At 51.1% G+C, this 17,310-nt stretch overlaps 9 protein-coding genes across 9 annotated transcripts; 4 read left to right on the forward strand and 5 right to left on the reverse strand.

The window, feature by feature from the left end:
- Window positions 1–378: 378 nt before the first annotated feature.
- Window positions 379–2,887, forward strand: CTHT_0014990 (uncharacterized protein; the record flags this gene model as incomplete). The annotated part of the gene is made up of 4 exons (XM_006691946.1): window positions 379–1,023; window positions 1,083–1,187; window positions 1,256–2,627; window positions 2,688–2,887. 4 exons carry the CDS (start codon window positions 379–381, stop codon window positions 2,885–2,887), a joined length of 2,322 nt encoding a protein of 773 aa, XP_006692009.1.
- Window positions 2,888–4,136: 1,249 nt separating this feature from the next.
- Window positions 4,137–5,549, forward strand: CTHT_0015000 (uncharacterized protein; the record flags this gene model as incomplete). The annotated part of the gene is made up of 2 exons (XM_006691947.1): window positions 4,137–4,646; window positions 4,701–5,549. The coding sequence occupies 2 exons, from the start codon at window positions 4,137–4,139 to the stop codon at window positions 5,547–5,549; spliced, it is 1,359 nt and encodes a 452-aa protein (XP_006692010.1).
- A 214-nt stretch (window positions 5,550–5,763) lies between these two features.
- CTHT_0015010 (putative ankyrin repeat protein) lies at window positions 5,764–6,462 on the reverse strand (the record flags this gene model as incomplete). The annotated part of the gene is made up of 2 exons (XM_006691948.1): window positions 5,764–6,375; window positions 6,442–6,462. 2 exons carry the CDS (start codon window positions 6,460–6,462, stop codon window positions 5,764–5,766), a joined length of 633 nt encoding a protein of 210 aa, XP_006692011.1.
- A 729-nt stretch (window positions 6,463–7,191) lies between these two features.
- CTHT_0015020 (uncharacterized protein) lies at window positions 7,192–8,013 on the reverse strand (the record flags this gene model as incomplete). Its single annotated transcript, XM_006691949.1, has 2 exons — window positions 7,192–7,516; window positions 7,670–8,013. The coding sequence occupies 2 exons, from the start codon at window positions 8,011–8,013 to the stop codon at window positions 7,192–7,194; spliced, it is 669 nt and encodes a 222-aa protein (XP_006692012.1).
- Window positions 8,014–9,133: 1,120 nt separating this feature from the next.
- On the reverse strand, window positions 9,134–9,340 carry CTHT_0015030 (uncharacterized protein; the record flags this gene model as incomplete). Its single annotated transcript, XM_006691950.1, has 1 exon — window positions 9,134–9,340. One exon carries the CDS (start codon window positions 9,338–9,340, stop codon window positions 9,134–9,136), a length of 207 nt encoding a protein of 68 aa, XP_006692013.1.
- Window positions 9,341–10,096: 756 nt separating this feature from the next.
- Window positions 10,097–11,008, reverse strand: CTHT_0015040 (uncharacterized protein; the record flags this gene model as incomplete). Its single annotated transcript, XM_006691951.1, has 1 exon — window positions 10,097–11,008. One exon carries the CDS (start codon window positions 11,006–11,008, stop codon window positions 10,097–10,099), a length of 912 nt encoding a protein of 303 aa, XP_006692014.1.
- Window positions 11,009–13,674: 2,666 nt separating this feature from the next.
- CTHT_0015050 (DNA-directed RNA polymerase-like protein) lies at window positions 13,675–14,137 on the forward strand (the record flags this gene model as incomplete). Its single annotated transcript, XM_006691952.1, has 3 exons — window positions 13,675–13,687; window positions 13,755–14,041; window positions 14,102–14,137. 3 exons carry the CDS (start codon window positions 13,675–13,677, stop codon window positions 14,135–14,137), a joined length of 336 nt encoding a protein of 111 aa, XP_006692015.1.
- A 388-nt stretch (window positions 14,138–14,525) lies between these two features.
- CTHT_0015060 (uncharacterized protein) lies at window positions 14,526–14,957 on the reverse strand (the record flags this gene model as incomplete). The annotated part of the gene is made up of 2 exons (XM_006691953.1): window positions 14,526–14,798; window positions 14,856–14,957. The coding sequence occupies 2 exons, from the start codon at window positions 14,955–14,957 to the stop codon at window positions 14,526–14,528; spliced, it is 375 nt and encodes a 124-aa protein (XP_006692016.1).
- Window positions 14,958–15,534: 577 nt separating this feature from the next.
- Window positions 15,535–17,287, forward strand: CTHT_0015070 (aspartic-type endopeptidase-like protein; the record flags this gene model as incomplete). Its single annotated transcript, XM_006691954.1, has 2 exons — window positions 15,535–16,451; window positions 16,504–17,287. The coding sequence occupies 2 exons, from the start codon at window positions 15,535–15,537 to the stop codon at window positions 17,285–17,287; spliced, it is 1,701 nt and encodes a 566-aa protein (XP_006692017.1).
- Window positions 17,288–17,310: the final 23 nt, after the last annotated feature.

The raw sequence follows: 17,310 nt of genomic DNA on the forward strand, positions 1-17,310 counted from the left end.
CCTCTGCACCAGAGCCTGCGCCAGCACCGGCATCAGTGGCCTTTGAACCTTTACCTAAGCATTCCATTCTCGGGTTACAGGTTGCAGTACGCCGCCGCCGCCCACAGCCTCTCGCCTCTTGCGTCCAGGCTACCATCCCCTACATACTCCGCTCCCAGGTCTTCCTCTTCAGGCTCTGGCTTGCTTTACCCTGGACCCCTCTGAGGCGTCGCATTCGCGCACCCTTGGTTCTTGACACCCCCTCCTCTGCCGTCTCTACGCCCTACCCCCCCGCCGCCGGCGAACGGCTGAGCCCTGAGCTGCTACCTCTCCCGCTCTTCTGTCTCCTCTCCTTCTCCTCTTCTTTTTGGCCGCTTCCAATTTTTCCACTTTTTCCTTATGAGCTCTCTGAAGTCCGGCCTCAAGGGCTTCGGTTTCGGCAAACGCAAATCCAACGCCGCCATCCAACCTCAATCACAACCGGCGAGCACTCCTCCCACTACCTCCAACAACGATTCGCGGCCCAGCGTCTCGTCCCAGAGCCAGACCCCTCCTCCGGGTGCTCCCCAAATACCGCCGCCGCAGCTCTACAACCCAGCCCCGCGCCCGGGTATCCCCCCTCCGACCGATCCTGCCGCAGCAGTCCCAATGAACCATCCAGGAGCTGGCGCGCGACCCCCCAGCTACACGCCCAACTACCCGCCGGGCCCCCCGGGCCCTCTGGGCCGCACGAGCCCTCTGACGAATCCAGGCCCGACTCGGGCTCCACCGACTCAGATGGTCGGCGGCCCGCCGCCCATTACTACGGGCGCCCCTCCGGTTGCTGGGTATCCGCCGCCAGTTATGGGTCATCCTCCTCCACATCCTGGTGTCCATCCGGGAGCTCCGCCGGTTACGACTGCTCCTCCGGGATATGCTGGCTACCCGCCGCCGGCCCCGCAGCCTGTGGTTGGCCCCGTGGCCCCGTACAACCGGACCAACAATGCCGCGGAGGTCGATGGTGACAACAAGAAGAAGGCCCAGCTAATTGTGGGCATTGACTTTGTAAGGAGTTTTCCCTGGCTGGGTTTGAGGGTGTAGTTGTTGCTAATACTAGCTTGTAGGGTACCACGTTCTCTGGCGTTGCTTTTGCCTTTATCACTGGCAACGAAGTCAAGGAAGATATCATCACTGAGTGGCCTGGTGCCGGCTCATACACAAAACAGAAGGTTTGTTGTGCTTGTGCTGCTGTTCGCGTGCCGTAGATTATGTGCAGGTTCCGTACTGATTCGTCTAGATCCCTACCGTACTTTATTATGATCAGTTCCAGAAGGTCGTCGGCTGGGGCCCGGATATCGCTGACGCCCTCGCCCCAACCGGCTATCCTAAGCCTGGTGTGCAGAAAGTAGAATGGTTCAAGCTTCAGCTGATGATGTCGGGTAACACGTACATTGATCCCATCAACCTGCCCCCCCTGCCGCCCGGCAAGTCCGAAATCGATGTCGCCGCAGACTATCTGTTTAAGCTCCGCCAAGCCATGCGGCAGTCACTACAGAAGACACTCGGCGAGGTGTTCACCCGTGAGGAGAGAAATATAAAGTATTACCTGACCGTCCCAGCCATCTGGAACGACGCTGGCAAGGCTGCTACCCGTGCCGCTGCCATCCAAGCCGGTTTCTTGCGCGACGAAAACGACAATCGTTTGACTCTGATCAGCGAACCCGAGGCTGCGGCTCTGTTCTGCTCCAAGACCGGCCTGCTTAACTTAAAGGTTCACGACGCTGTGTTAATTGTTGACTGCGGTGGTGGTACCGTCGACTTGATCGCATACGAAGTCGAAGATGAGAATCCGTTCACTGTGTGCGAGTGCACGGCTGGTTCAGGCGACTCTTGCGGTTCGACGGCGCTGAACCGTAATTTCAGCAATATCCTGCGCACCAAGATCCGCAAGATGAAGCTACCCGACGGGTCTAAGACGGCTGGCCGTGTGTATGCCAAGTGCATTATGGACTTCGAGAACCGCATCAAGGCCGATTTCCGGAATAACGGTCAGAAGTGGGCTGTCGACGTCGGTATCGAGGCCGAGTTCCCCGAGGCCGGCATTGAGGAAGGCTACATGACCTTCACCAACGAAGAGATTCTGCAGTGCTTTGAGCCTGTAGTCAACCGTATCCTGGAACTCGTCCGTAACCAGATCATCGCTATCCAAGCACAAAACCGCACGCTTCAAAACATCTTGGTCGTCGGTGGTTTCGGTGCGTCCGAATATCTGTTCCAGCAGATCAAGCTGCACGTGCCGCCGCAGTTCCAGTCTAAGGTCGTTCGGCCCATGGACTCCGTCGCTGCCATTGTCAAGGGTGCTGTCACCGCTGGTATTACGGAAAGGTTTATCACCCATCGTATCGCTCGTCGCCACTACCTCATGGCTACGCTGCAGCCGTTCAAGGAGGGCTATCATCCTGAGGCATACCGTGTGCCGTCGCTAGATGGAAAGGACCGCTGCAAGTTCACTAGGCAGATCTTTGTGCACAAGGGTCAGAAGGTCAAGATTGGCGAGCCGGTCAAGGTGTCGTTCTTCCGGCAGGTCGCTCCCGGCGCTACGCTCATGTATGAGGATATCCTTTATGCGTGCGACGATGATGTGTGCCCGGAGTACACCAAGGATCCTAGTACGTTTTTTCCAGGAATCTAGATATTTGGCTAGAATTGGAGCTAACTGACTTGAACAGGAATCAAGGAGGTCGTCACGCTCACATCGGATCTGTCGCGTAAGAACCTGGAAAAGGACTTCGAGCGTATGGACACACCACAGGGCACCTTCTATCGGGTCTACTTCGACATTTACTTGACGTTGGACGGCTCTGAGTTCAGTGCCGAGTTGGTATGCCAGGGCGAGGTCATGGGACGGTGCAGGGCACGGTTCAGATAAAATATGGCAGGGGAAAGGCGTTTGAGATAGGGGTAAGGACGGAGCTATTACATATATTATGCTCGTTGTTCTTGTTACGACAACAACGCCAACAAATTGTGGAAAGTACCGCGTCCTCGCGGGTTTTTCGGCTGGTTATTCCCCCCCCCCTCCTTTTTTTCTGTCTCTTCTGTGTCGCTCCCCCGCAGCACTCATGCTTGCACTTGCGCCGCTACATCGACAGCATCGCATCTTGAGTGATACCTCTTTGAAGTAAATGGCGAGTTTCTCTTTTTATTTTGATGAGCATAACCGGAAAGTGATGCAGCCTGTTTTTCCTGGTTTTTTCAATGTGAAGAAGAGGGGAGGACTTGGTACAGACAGAGGAAATGGAGGAGTTGTGGGTAGAAGAAAGATGGGGACAAAACGACCCAGGAGTTCTGATCAGGCATACATTCGAAACTCGAGTGCTGCGTTCGTTCATTATTGCTGGAGCACGATCATGACATTCCGTACTCTTATCCATTCACAAACGTTCTGGAGATAGGATAGTTTAGGTAGGCAAATACCCAATCAAGTATTCCCATCTAGAGTCGGTGATCCGATTTTAAGTCTAGTGCAACCTTGTGCTATGGGATGGCGCAGGTACTGCGGGCGGTCCATCCACGGAATCCATCAAGGGGGTATGCGTACGACCCGGAAGACTGGAACGGCATTTCGTTGCTCGCGGGATCCCCATCACGTAACAGGCGGACTTGAGGGGCAATTGCTGGACACGCACCTCCCCAAGACAAGAGATGCCCGACCTGGGTAGACCTGGGGTAACAACTGGGACGGCTCTTCCAGGTTGTGTCTTTTCACTCTTTCCATTCTTGCTTAAGGGGCTCCCGAGTATTCCACTCAGCCATAAACGCCTCACATCACGGGACCTAACGGCGGCGTCTTAAAACTGTCACTACTTGGCCTGAATGACATCCCACAGCCATCATCTCTCCTTTGGTCCCAAGTACTCTTCCAAACCGGCCCTGAGTTATGATCCTTCAAATCCGTAGCTCCTAGTCAAACTCTCTGCTTTTCCCCATCGCTTTTGCATTAACTACCAGGCAGAAATCATTGAAGTATCACTACCGAAACAATGCCTATCGATTCATCCCATTGCCAGATCATGTCACAACCAAAACCGCTGCCAGCCCTCCATGGCCTCTAGGACAGGGCCACAGCACAAGCTTCTCGTCCCGCAGCTCTGTCTCATCGACCTCCCGTCACGACTATGGCGACAGGCATCTTCGTCTCAGTCATCGCCATCTTCAGCACAAAAACAACAGCCCTTCAACATAACCTTGGCCAGCTCAACTTCGACCTCGACTTCTCCAACATAGTCGACGTCAATGACCCCATACCCAGTATCCCCAGTGGAGTAGGGACAGACAAACTCAACTTCACAAAGAGCCACCACCCCCACGTAAACATCACCAAGTCCCAACGTCCGCCTGACCTGCGTCCGATCCCGCTGGTGGTTACCAACAACTGCGATGAGACTATTTGGCCGGGATTGGCAACACAGAACGGTCTGGGTCCGACAGTAGGAGGGTTTGAGCTGGCGCCAGGGAAGTCGAAGAAATTGTACGTCAGTGCGGATTGGCAGGGCCGCGTGTGGGGGAGGACGAACTGCAGTTTCAACGACGATGGGAGTGGACCGAGGGTTAAGGGGGGTTTGGATGGGAATGGGAAGGCGTGCTTGACGGGGGATTGTAACGGGCGGGTGGACTGTCGTGGGCCAGTGAGTTTCGGACCCTGCTGAGGATAGAAGAGGGCGGAAACTGACGCCGGATAGGGCCAAGTTCCGGCCACTTTGGCCGAGTTCAACCTCCTCGGTGGCATCAACAACCGGCAAACATTCTATGACATTTCCCTCGTCGACGGTTACAACCTGCCGATTGGCCTGAACTACCTTCCAGCGCCGAACACAACATGGCTCCCATCACGTCTGACCAACTGTGCTTGTATCGCCTCACCAGGCTATCTCTCCGACCCCCCTACCTCCCCTCCTCTCCCATCTTTCAATACATCTTCTAGCCCGACCTCAACTCCGGAACAGCCCCCCTACGAATCAACCCAAACAAACCCTAGCCTGGCCACCTGGTGCCCCTGGCCCCTTCAACTCAACCCGCCAACCACCCCGCCAGACGAAGTCTATCCCTATCCTGAAACCGATAGCCTTCAACGACCGGCCTTCGACCCCTGTCTCTCAGCATGCAGCGCAACGCGCTCCGAAAAGGATTGCTGCGTAGGACCGCAATACGGTAGCCCGGAAACATGCAAACCAGGCCAGTATAGTATCGCAGCAAAGAAGGTGTGTCCAGACGCGTACAGCTACGCGTACGATGACCGTGAGAGTACGTTTGTCGTACCTGCTGGCGGCGGGTGGGAGGTGAAGTTTTGTCCGAGGGGAGGAAGGAGCACAAGGATCTTAGAGGTTTGGGGCAGTGAGATGAGGAAGATGGCGGCTATTGCGGCTGGGGCAGATCCAAACAGTGTTGACGGGGGGTTGAAGGGCAATGTTGGGGTTGGTTGGGGAGGATGGAGGGCGTTTGTGGGATGGCAGAGTCATGCTGGCAGGGGGGCGGTTGCATGGGGTATGGTAATTGGGTTTGTCGGTATTGTGGTTGTGTTGTTGGTATGAAAAAAAAAGTCCCCTAAAGCTTGAAAACGGTTCCTGGAAATAAATCATCGTCCCTGGAAAACAGAATCATGTCAAATAGAAATATGATTTCGCCATGTCCATGCTGCAGACACGAATTGACGAGTCTATGCACGCTTTCAAACCCGGTATCCAGCCGAAAGATGCCATATCAACAACCGGACAGAGCCCAGCTCCCTCATTATGCCCATCCATATCACCTCTTGCCCCTCCTCCGCTCCCACTCCGCTCTCTCTTCCTCATCACTCCCGCTAAACTCGGCCTCCTCATCACTATCCTGCTGCACAGCCCCATCCAGCAGGACCGCACTCCCCTTTACCTCGTCCACACTAACAAAATCATCCTTATTCATCTCCGCATACTCATGCTTCCGGATCACTTCCCTCAACCCCTCATTCTTGGGATCAACCAGCTGCAGCGGCGTCAACCCGCCCTTATTCTTCAGCCGTGGATTGCTTCCTGCCTCGAGCATCATCTCCACCAGCGCATTGCCATACTCCCAATTCTCCTTCGGCTCGCTATTGATCCAGCGGATAGCGCTGTGTAGCGGGGTGTCGCCCTCTACGCGGTTGACGGGGTCACATTCGAACCCGGGCTGGTCCAAGAGCATGTCGATTATTTCGTAGTTTCCGCGGAGAGCCGCTTCGTGATAGAGGTGGTTGCCGAGGACCGTAGTCGTGTTGTTGAGGATGGCGGCGATATCGTCTTCAGACTTGCCTTCTTTTTCGAGGGAGGTGATGATCTCATGGAGGAGGTCTGTGTTGTTGCGTCGGCAGGCTTCAATGAGGAGTTCGGCGGTTGAGGCACCCTGTTGGAAGGGGAGGGGGGGTTAGTTAGGGTGGTTGGGTGAGATGGAGGGGGGCAAGGAGCGAACCTCGTGCTCATCGCTGGCCATGGTGATGTTTATAAGAATAGGTGCTTCGTTGAGATGGTGAGTTGCGTTGATGAAGCAGATGGGTACTTCGAACTCGTATTGCAGCGTCGTTCGGTCGAACGTGGAACAGACCTGATGCCTTGTGATCTGGCTGGAGAAAATGTACAAGCAGCTTGGGCGGGTACAGGTAGGAATAAGGAGTCCTGAGGTTAGGATAATCTCCAAGATGCGTTGCCGTCGCGATGTCACCAATAAAGACGAGCAGCCAGCGTCTGTCAGGAAGAACCTCGTCGGCAGCTGGAGTGAACGGGAAAAGGAGGTAAAGCGTCGTGGCAGTGTTGTTGACGGGAGTTTGTTGACTAGCGCAACATCCGCCGTCGCCGACACCTGCCCCACCAATCAGGGGGTGTTGCGGGGCGGTGTTTCAAGCGGGGGCAAGATGGTAGTTTATATGTAATTTACAATCGGTTACGTGTAAGTCAGGATGAGGGTTAGAGTCGAAGCAGCAGGACCACTTCATATCATCACAAAAGAAGCATCCTTGGACAGAGGGATGCTGTTCAAATAAAACTGCGAGTTTAATTCATGGCTATCGTTTCATGATTGATTAGATGGCACCAGTTAAGAATTCGTGTTTTTTTTTTGCCCCAAGAGACCCAGATATTTCAGTTCCTTCCCAGCATTCGCTTCCCAATCCCCTTGTTTTTTGGGGGGGCCGACAATCGAGATCAACTCACCCCCTAGCAGCGCTCATTGTCTAGATGAGGAGTCCTTGGCCTGAGAGATCAGCTTGTTCTCCCATTTCCTAAGTTTTTGCTTCCAGAGCTCCATGTTCTTGATCAAGTCATCTTGTCGCTTGTCGAACTCTTTTCGCTTTTTTTTGAGTTCTTCAAAATGCTTCATGAGCTCCTGCTCACGTTTGTCGAGGTCTTGTTCCCAAGCCTTGAGAAAAGAGACTTTGAACGTGCCATACTCGGGGTCAACTTGTTGGACGGCTGCTGGACGGTTGAGGGAGGATGCGTTTCCGGCCTTCCCATCATCATGGGCATCCTGGCCGAGAGACGGTTTGGAAATGCTAGAGCAAATTCGCTTGGTATAAGAGGGCGCCAAACGACGTGCAAAAGCAGCATTTCAGCGTTCCTTGTTCTTTTGCTCGAGGATCTTTTTCATTCGGTATTCTTTAAATCTCTTGCTTTCTGGACCTTCGGACAGCGAAGGCATAGGATACGGGAATGGCTTGCTGTCGCCGAAGATGGCCTCCCAAGCATTGTACTCAACATGCCAGGACAGGTAATTTGCCGAAACCTTATCATGACCTGCCTCAAATATTTGTCTCATGGCTTCGTTCCTTGCTGTGAAAAACTCAAACTCGACAAGACTGATATCGTTATCAACAGCATCCATGGTGGCGTGCACAACCTTCAGGCGCCGCGTCATCAGAACCTGGTAGTCTGAATGCATCGTTTTATCGTCACTGATGCTTAGCAGCTCCGATTCGGGGATCAAAGTGAGTTCTACCTTAGGCCAAACATCCTTGAGGAAATCGTTCATATTGCTGGGAAGCTCTGACATTTTCCTAACGGAAATTTGATGCAAAGTCAGGGCTGGAGGAGGAGGGCCCAGAAGGGTGCTGTGCCTGTTGGAGAGAGTCGACAGTGGCCCAGACGGAAGATAATATACGGCTGGCAAACAACCAAAGAAGCTTGCTTATTCTTTACCCTCTGCTCTTGGTCCTTGGTTTCTTTCTTTGGCTCAGCCATGAATTCTTAAGATCCTTGGCGTGTGATGTTTTTCTTTGTTTCACAGGGCTTTCTGAGCTTCTTCTACACACTTGTTACGCTTGTTCTTTTGCACCAGACAAATAGAAGTCTCTATCAAATTCTCATACAGTCAGGAGGAATAAAGCCATCATGACTTCATCCCCGGCAGCACTCATATCTCTGATTATTTGTTCAACAGAGAGTAGTACACCCTTGACCGAGAATCTAAGTCTAGTCTGTCATTGCACGGCTGTGTTTTGAAAGTGGCGTCACTGGTGCTAGTAAGGTCACAGAATGAGGTGACATTGAGAAAATCGGCGACTATACAGCCAAGGGCGCTTAAGGTGTCTGTATGACGATGAAATTAGCCATCAAAGCTCTTAAGTTACCCAGCTTGTTTATAAATAATCTCCTTCCATTCCTTATATATCCTGACACTGTTTGGAGGATTTACAGCATGATCAAACATTGCCGACAATATCCTCCCGGGTTCCCATTCTTTTGTCCCAGCAGTGAGATGCTCAAACTCATATCTCCAGTGTTCCCTAAGTGTGATGTTTTGTCTAGATGCCTCCTCGACCGTCTAGTGCGCTTCTGATTGTGTTCTTCCCTCAGCCACTTAATCAATATTATTAGCGCTAGACCGTCAACATCCATATCTTGATCAGGAAGGATTGTCGAAGAAGCGATAATCTAAATAGCATATTGATCCTACCTCTCCTTCTAGCACTTGGAGAGGAAGGACTGGTAATCTTCGCTCTGAAGGCCCCAGCAGCCATGGTGGGAGGGAACGGAAAAGCCGAGTTCTGGCTCTTGACCGCCTTCCAAACCTCAAGATCAACTTTCCAGGCCAAGTAGTTGGCTGAGATGATAGAAGGGGCCTGATGTTTTCTCAAGATCTTTTTCAAGCCCAACTCCTTGCAGCACTTATACTATCCCAACTGGTTTCCGTTGTGGGTGGCCGCCGAGAAGGCATTGAAAATCTCGTGGTGACGGTCGATAAGAATTTTGTAATCGGGATGCTTGACTTCGACCGGCTTTCCAAACTCAGGAATCACCCGCTTGTCGAGGAAGTTCCATCCCTCCAGCAAATCATCGCCCGCATTAAGATTTCTGAGATTAACATGGCGACTAATCATGTTGCCAATCGTTGAAAACTTTATTGCTCATTTGCGGTTGAATTTGGGAATCAACTGTGGGTTCTGGAGCAGCTATGGGAGTTGCGAAGAAGTTGTTGCGCAAGTTTGAAAATGCGAAAAACTAGACCAATGGAAAAGATCGCAGAGTTGCCGTCCGGGAAACCCTCCGGGCTGGGAAGCTTGGTCGTCGCAGACAACAGCGGACCTGACAACTTCCGGGCCTAAAAAGCCCCTCATTTCAGTCCAATAATGAGTATCAGGCCCTTCTACTGGCAGCTCAACCTTGATATCTCTCCTTACTCTTATTCCACGAGCATCCACGAACATCCTGGGTATGAACCACATCCGGGCGGCGAAGTGGCTCAAGCAACGAACCTACCGCCCTGATCAGTTCTTAGCCTAGCAATAAGACAGCAGAGGACCTGATAGTTTCGGTTATCGAACCGAACGTATATCATGAAACTACGAATTCAAGTAGAGACTAAGAAAATGTAGGAGAGAATCGAAGCAATAAAACTGAATAATCAGCTATCGTTCCTCCACTGGGAGGTTAAGTGAGAGCTACAATGGCTTTTCAGAATATGGCTTAACTTCTAGTCCTCTTCCCTTGTCCTGCCCAAGAATCACCAAACTCTCAAGCTTACATGGTGAATCTTAGATGCCACATGCCACTTGGACACTGAGATACAGCATGCTCTTACTTTCCAAAGACCCATCAGCAAGCCTCAAACTCACATTGGGACCACTTGGCTTTAGTCAGGGGTTGAGTGGCCACTGGGAGGGATTTTGATTCTTGGGCTCAGGGTCGGGAATAACCTTGTCCTGTTTAGACCACTTCTGCTCCCAGAGCTTAAAAGCGGTTGTCCAGGAGACGAGCGAGTGCTCGAACTCTGCCTTGCGCTTCTTAAGGCCGCGTGCGTATGCCACGAGCTCTGCCTCTTTCTCCTCGAGCTCGATCCGTTTCTTTTCCAGATCCATCTCCTTTTCCTTTAACGCCTTCTCTTTGTAGGCAAGCGTAATCTCTCGTTTGTGGAACATCGCGAAAATGGCGTCTTGCTGCCTGAAATTGATCAACCTGACCAGAGAGTCGAAACCCGTTCTGCCGGGTGCAGACAGCATGGAGGTAGCAGAAACACGGGCAGGATGTTGCTTTAACTTGATACGCTTTTTTGGACGCATGTCGAAGTCGGAATCGGCTTTGCGCTTAGACGCCTGAGCGCATACAATGAAGCGCTGGTAAGAGATTGCTCGGTGTTTGTAAGCAGCGAGCCACATATCGTAATTATAGCGTGCTTTCCGTTCCCGCTGTTGATAATACCGTTCGATTTCTCCCCCCTGAAGACCCCGGTACATATGTGGCGGCTGCTTAAAAGTAAAAGGCAACTTGGGATGTATGAGCATCCACCACTTGCGGTCAATCATCCAGTTGATGAAGTTAGCTGATGCGGTCTTGGGGCCGTCCATTGTAAGCTGATCGAGAACCAGTTTTTTGGCCGTCTCAAACTGGAAGCGAACAAGCTCCTCGTCATTGCCAGCGGTCCACATGACGCTCCAGAGAACTTTTTTTCGACGATAGTCGATGATTGAGTAGTCCGGATGGCCTTGAGCATCCTCGTGGTTAAGCGCTGGCTCTGCCCACGAGGGAAGAGGAATGGATGGTTTGAACATGGCTTCGATTGGCCGAAGTCGATGTTGCCGATGGGCTGAAAACAATGACACAAAGTTAAAAGAGGGGATTGGGACGGAGAAACCGTAGGGAGAAGTACAAATTCGGAAGAAGAGAGGTATCAAGTATTTGAAGTACGGTCATGGGAACAAGGGCGAGAATTTTTCCAATGGGAAAGTGAGGGAAGAAAAAAACAGGCGGGGTTTCTTTCGGGGACAATCTAAACTACTTCTTCCAACGCTTTCCTTCCTAGACCCCCAAAACCTTGTTCGAATGGTTGATGTCACTGGAGACATCCCGACTTTCCCAGCCCAACGTAAAGGCAAATATAGGTGGAATTTTGGGCCATGAATTCCCTGTACCTTGAAAGATGACTACAGCCAGACATCTTCAATAGTGTTGTTTGAAGGAAAAAACATTAAGAGAAAACCTTGTGGGCTGAACCGACAACGCGACGTGACGCAAGGGACGCAAAAGGTGCAAAGTCACATGACTTCGTGTATAGCTTGGAGGCATGTACAAGGACTAGGCGCGTCATGGGTACGATTCTTCAACTTCACGACACTGGACCTATTGACTACTGCCGGGATATCATCACTTGATGACTGCTTTTAGTTGTCTCATGCATTTAACTCGACCTGGGTGAAAGGCTGTACTTAGAGTCTCTGCTACAAGCATGCTGGAACCTTGTCCCATGGACCGAAACCCTCTTGACGACATTGAAGATTCTGCATCGTCAATGCTCCCAAAACTTTGCCAGCACTATGATAATGCTAACGCTATCTGCCTCTTCGTTGATGCCAGATCTCATGCCTCCTCCTCCAACTTTCCTCGCAAGTACTGAAGCTTGGCTATGAACTCATTGAAGTTTTCGGAGGAAATCAGCTGCTCAGTTAGCTCTCCAATACGAGCTCCCTCCTTTTCTCTTTCCTTTGAAGTTCGGCTTCGTAATAAAAAAGCCCAAGCTCTCTCTTGGTGACTTCCGCCTCACGCCTGGTTGGCGCATCTTTTGTCATTGAGAAATGAGGGGATTAGAGAAGAGGAGTTAGCATCTGACTTGCTGTAGGTAGATCCCACTGGAATGGCGGTGATGGAGCTGCCTACACGGGCTTCGACCTCGAGGTGCTTGTAGATGGCATTCGCCCAGGCGGCCGCAGTATTATTGAAGATGCTTAAAATGTCTTGCTGTGGGCTTTTGTGTGCTTTGTCGAGTAGCTTTTGCTGGCGAAATTCCTAAAAATGCTTGCTCTGCAGGCCGCGGATATGGTCAGGTTCGACTGTGAATTGGAAAAGGCCGGAACTCTTATGAAAAGTTCCAGAGGTTGAGTTCAATGAGCCATGCGAAGTGGTTGGCTGACATGTTTCTCAAAGCTTTTGTCCCACAGAAAGCGCAGAACGTCCCCATCGATCTTGTTATGGAATCAACATCACAAGAACAAGACATGAGGGGGTCATTGAGCGAACTTTTAGTAGGACGGAGATTGGAGATAGAGGACAATAAACAAAGTAGGAGCAGCGAGGAAGTGCAAAATAAAATGCCAGCTCCGGACTAGCCCTCGATCAGTCAATCCACAAAGCATGGAATAAAATTATAAGGTGCTAATATCTTAACTTTGTGTCTTCCGGCTCGAATTCTTCAAGCTGTCCATGAACAATTCTAGACAGCTACAAAAACACTTCCTCCATAGCATAGTTCGAGAATGAGTCGCGTCCGCGCAGGCCTAAATATAATTCCTAGGCTATTTAGGTACGTTGCTAATCTTTCAACCTTCGGTCAACTTCAGCGTCACCTCAATGTTTCATTCTCCATGCTTCCAAAGCAAGAGATTTAGCCTGTGCCTTACAGCTCAGATAGTGTGCAAAAAGCTATCTACGCATCATAGCTTACTTCTCACCCCACGGAAGCTGAAGGAAGTGAGCGGTGGTGCATGTGTATCAACTGTGTACACCAAACGAGTTACTAGAAGCTGCTTTCTGCGTATCAGAGAAATCGGGCGAATAAGCAAAACAGACTATCAGAGTCTTGTAAGTGATGACCCCCTCTTCTCATTCTTCCAATGATCAATTGCTTGATTTCAATCCCAAAAAGGGACAAAGTTCCAATTTCTAGCACCATCTTTAACTGATGTTTTTCTTCACACACGTTTTAGTGAACACCTAGATTGTTTATGGTTTCCTCGTCATTCTTTGTAATGAGGGTGTCACTACTCAATCGGCTATCCCAGTATCAAGCTGGATGCGAAAGCGCTCGAGGATTACTCCCTGTTATTTGTGGTTTGTAGTCAAGAAAGTCAATCAAACTATCTTATCTGATAGGATCCAGGCAAGCAACGGTCTTACGGCGTTCTTGATCTCAAGGAGTTGCATGACCTGATGAAGTCCTGGAGCCTGGAATCTGAGAGCAATGAACTTGTAGCACAGTGTCATAAGTTGATGATAGACTGTACTGCGAAAAAATCAGAGCCCCACCTTCAAGATTCATGGAGAGCTGCTTCTCACGCTTTGTCAAGGCTTACATTAAGCAGACAACGCCCTTCATTACGACGTCCAGTTTCAACTAAGGCCATCCAGGCTCATAATTCTTTTCACAAACAGTAACCAATATTATCTAAAAGAGTATTGAGCGTGGCCCTGCACTAGCGCTTTATTCAATTTCTTACTCACCAACATGCCCATACTCTGTAAGACAACCTCGTCCCTCATTCTTTTCCAGGCCCCTGCCAAAATCAGCACTAACCTCCTCTTCAGTCTGCCCCTACTGTGCCAACATGCTGATACTGTCCCGCATGGAGACAGGCGGCAACAGGCTCGAGTGCCGCACCTGCCCCTATCAACATCCGATCGAGATGCCTATCTACTCGCGGAAGCACTTCACGCGCCGCGAGAAAGAAGATGTATTCGGCGGACCAGGTGCATGGGACAATGCGCAAAAGGGCCGTGTGCAGTGTCCGACGGCAGATTGCCCCGGTGATGAGGCTGCCTTCTTCCAGGTTCAAATTCGCAGTGCTGATGAGCCGATGACCACGTTCTATAAGGTTTGTCTGCTCCTTATGTTCTCGATGTTCAACTTGGGCTGTTGCTAACAACCTTCATAGTGCATGACTTGTGGTCACAGATGGAGAGAAAACTGAAGATGGTTATCTGGAGAGGATATGATGGACTTTGGGCGGCTTGAATCTCACGAGAATGCATTGCGTGGCGTTTCGGTCATAGACGAGTATCGTTTGGTTCGTTTGTCGGGGTATCTATCAGCATAACTAGCAGACCGTAAAGCGCAGGATCTTTCTGTCCCGTCAAATCCTCCACTTCGCATGTGGTTTATTAGAGATCCATGGCTTCTCCTCGGCCCTCCTAATGCCGCTAGGGGCGGCGTGCCCTTGTCGAGGTAGGTGTTTAGCGCCTGTATCATGGATCTCACTGCCCAAATTTTCCGCAATCGCAATGAACAATGGGAAGAGACTCGACATAGCGGTTTGGGTCGTTTCTCGTATACTAGCGTCTTCTCTCAGACCCTACCCTTCAACCCTCTTTATGCCACAAAACTGCAGCCTTCATGCCCTCGAGTCTCAATTGCCACGCCACGTCTGGAACAAGGATTTCCTGACGGAACCGTTCGCTTTGCAGGAGCTGCAGCATTCGGAGCGTTGCCGTGGGATATGTCAGGTACTTGAGATACGGCGGTCGCGACCAGTACTGCAGATAGTCAAGGTAGGCGACGAAGGCGGGATTCATCAAGTATTTGCGCGAGGCTAGCCAGTTGACATACTCGGGGTTTGAAAGAGCTTGGACAAACTGTGGGCAGTCAGTATTTGTGAGAATATTACTTGAGGAGACGGTGACGATACTCACCTCCAGCTCCAGCTCAAAACGAGTGTGTCCGCCATGCTTCGGCTCCTCTGGTCCATCACTAGGGAGCGGTGGTGGCTCCATGCCCGAGCTGTCCACTGACATCGGTTCTGATGCCATAATCTATGAGGCTGGTATTTATTTCCTGGATATCTGATGCAGCTCACTAAGATATGCAGGAACAAGAGGCAGCCTGACTCTGTCTGGAACGCGTGAGGTTGATGTCAAGCCCCAGCCCGTGATCGCCTGTGCTCGCGATCTGCGGGGCCTTTCCGTTTCTGGTTAGCATCATGGTGCCCCAAGGGTATCTGGCAAGGCGACAAGCCCCACAACCCACTTTCCCCACAAACAGGGATCTGCAGCGTTTACACACAGTTCAACTCCGCAGCCGGCAACACTGTCCTTTCATGAACCATCTCTCCAACATCGCTTGCTGGGCTGAAAGTGTTCCCACCAGCTGGCGAAGTTTATGCCTTTGAACACCCTGACACCAATATCAGACTCTTGCTATCTTCACATATCAAGCATAAACAGCATCAATTTGTGCTCAAACGAAGATTTGCGTAGCATCTTGACGACTTCGATCACTTGAGTGTCGGGCATCTTCAACTGCCAACTCGATCTACATGTCCACCTCCGAAATTCTCAAGGCTGCTCTTCTTCTCTAGGCTAATCGTCCGGAATGCCGTCAACAGTCGATACAAGCGGGGTGGCCGCAGTTCCCTCACAGCCGACACCAACTGTCGAGCTAACGGCAACAGATCCGGGCAGTCCCCTTGGCGTCTTCGCTTTCGTCAAAGTCCTTGAGCCACATCTGCTCTTTCTCATGCTGTCTTCCTTAACTTTACTTTGGATTGGTGCACATAGTGCTCTGCGCCGCCCCCCTTCAGCAGCCCCAACCGAGTCTACAAAACAGGAGAAGAAAAAAGAGAAACCCAGAGAGAACCTGGAGTTCTCTGATGCGATTCTGTTCCCCCTGTGCCTTGGAGTCGCGCTGGCGGGCATGTATTATGTGATCAAAGTCCTCCAGTACGCTGACATCGTCAACTCAATCCTTCGTGTCTACATGTCTGTGATGAGTATTGCTGGCACCGGCACCTTGATTGGAGATGCGCTCGACATCTACACCAGTCTAATATTTCCCGACATGTGGGCAGACCAAACCGGACGACTGTATCACATCGACCAAAACCAGCGTCGGCAGCTTGTGGTTGAGAAGGAGACTGGGAAAAAAGTCCCGACTCCTGACAAGACCAACCCTTTACCTGGCAAGTTGTCAGAATGGAGATTCTCCCCAAAATTAGTTGACATACTTTGGGGTGTTCGTGGCATTCTCAACCAGGAATGGTCTCTTCGCTTTGCTACCTACGGCAAGACCCGCGTCAAAATTGGCGTCCGGCTCAATGATATCGTCAAAGTGTCTATCGCCACAGCTCTTGCCATCACCTACCATTTTGCAAAGGGGATTTTTGTGTCTAACCTCCTCGCCATAGCCCTGTGCTACTCGAGTTTCAGCTTAATTTCGCCGACGTCTTTCGCCATCGGGACTCTGGTGCTTGGCGGTCTTTTTGTTTATGATATTGTCATGGTCTTTTACACGTATGGCTCCCCGTGGCCCCATTAATATTCACAGGCTTACCTTCATTTTTAGGCCATTAATGATCACTGTTGCTTCAAAGGTTGATGCACCTATCAAACTTGTCTTTAAGGGGGCCAAAAGTGGCAGCATCCTTGGTCTAGGCGATATTGTCGTACCAGGTTTCATCATCTGCCTTGCTCTCCGCTTTGATCAGTATCAATACTACAAGAAGCAGATCAAGCTCGAGCCCGTCGAACTCAAAACCATTCTTCCTGACGGTACCGTCTCGACAACACTAACCCACCGTCGCGTCAAAGTCCCCTATGTTTCGCCGCGCAATCAATGGGGCAACCGTTATTGGACGACCCCTCCCGGTCGGCTATCACCCATTCCACAGGCCTACGAACCCATCTCCGCCACGGCATTCCCTAAGCCCTACTTTTATGCCTCGCTCATTGGGTACACCTTCGGCATGGTATCCACGCTGTTGGTGATGGTGGTGTTCAACCACGCCCAGCCTGCGCTGCTCTATCTGGTGCCAGGTGTAACAGGGTCTCTCTGGCTGACAGGGCTGATCAGAGGCGAGTTGAAGGATATGTGGGAGTATACTGAGGATGGAAGTTTAGACGTGAAGGATGTGGTTGTTGAGGTGGATGGAAAAGGCAATGTCATTCAGCAGATTGGGGAAGAGGAAGTGGAAAAGATGAAAGAGGATGACGAGAAGGGGCAGAAGGATAAGAATGGTGCTGATAACAGCACTGAAGGAAGCGGTGGTAAAGCCAAAAAGGATGAAGAGTGGTATGAACTGTTTACGTTCACCATCACGGCTCCAAGGATGAGGTTATCTGCCACTTAGGGAGTGCTGCCGAATGTGCCACC

Source organism: Thermochaetoides thermophila, assembly GCF_000221225.1.
Source record: "Thermochaetoides thermophila DSM 1495 unplaced genomic scaffold scf7180000011814, whole genome shotgun sequence".
NCBI lineage: Eukaryota > Fungi > Ascomycota > Sordariomycetes > Sordariales > Chaetomiaceae > Thermochaetoides > Thermochaetoides thermophila.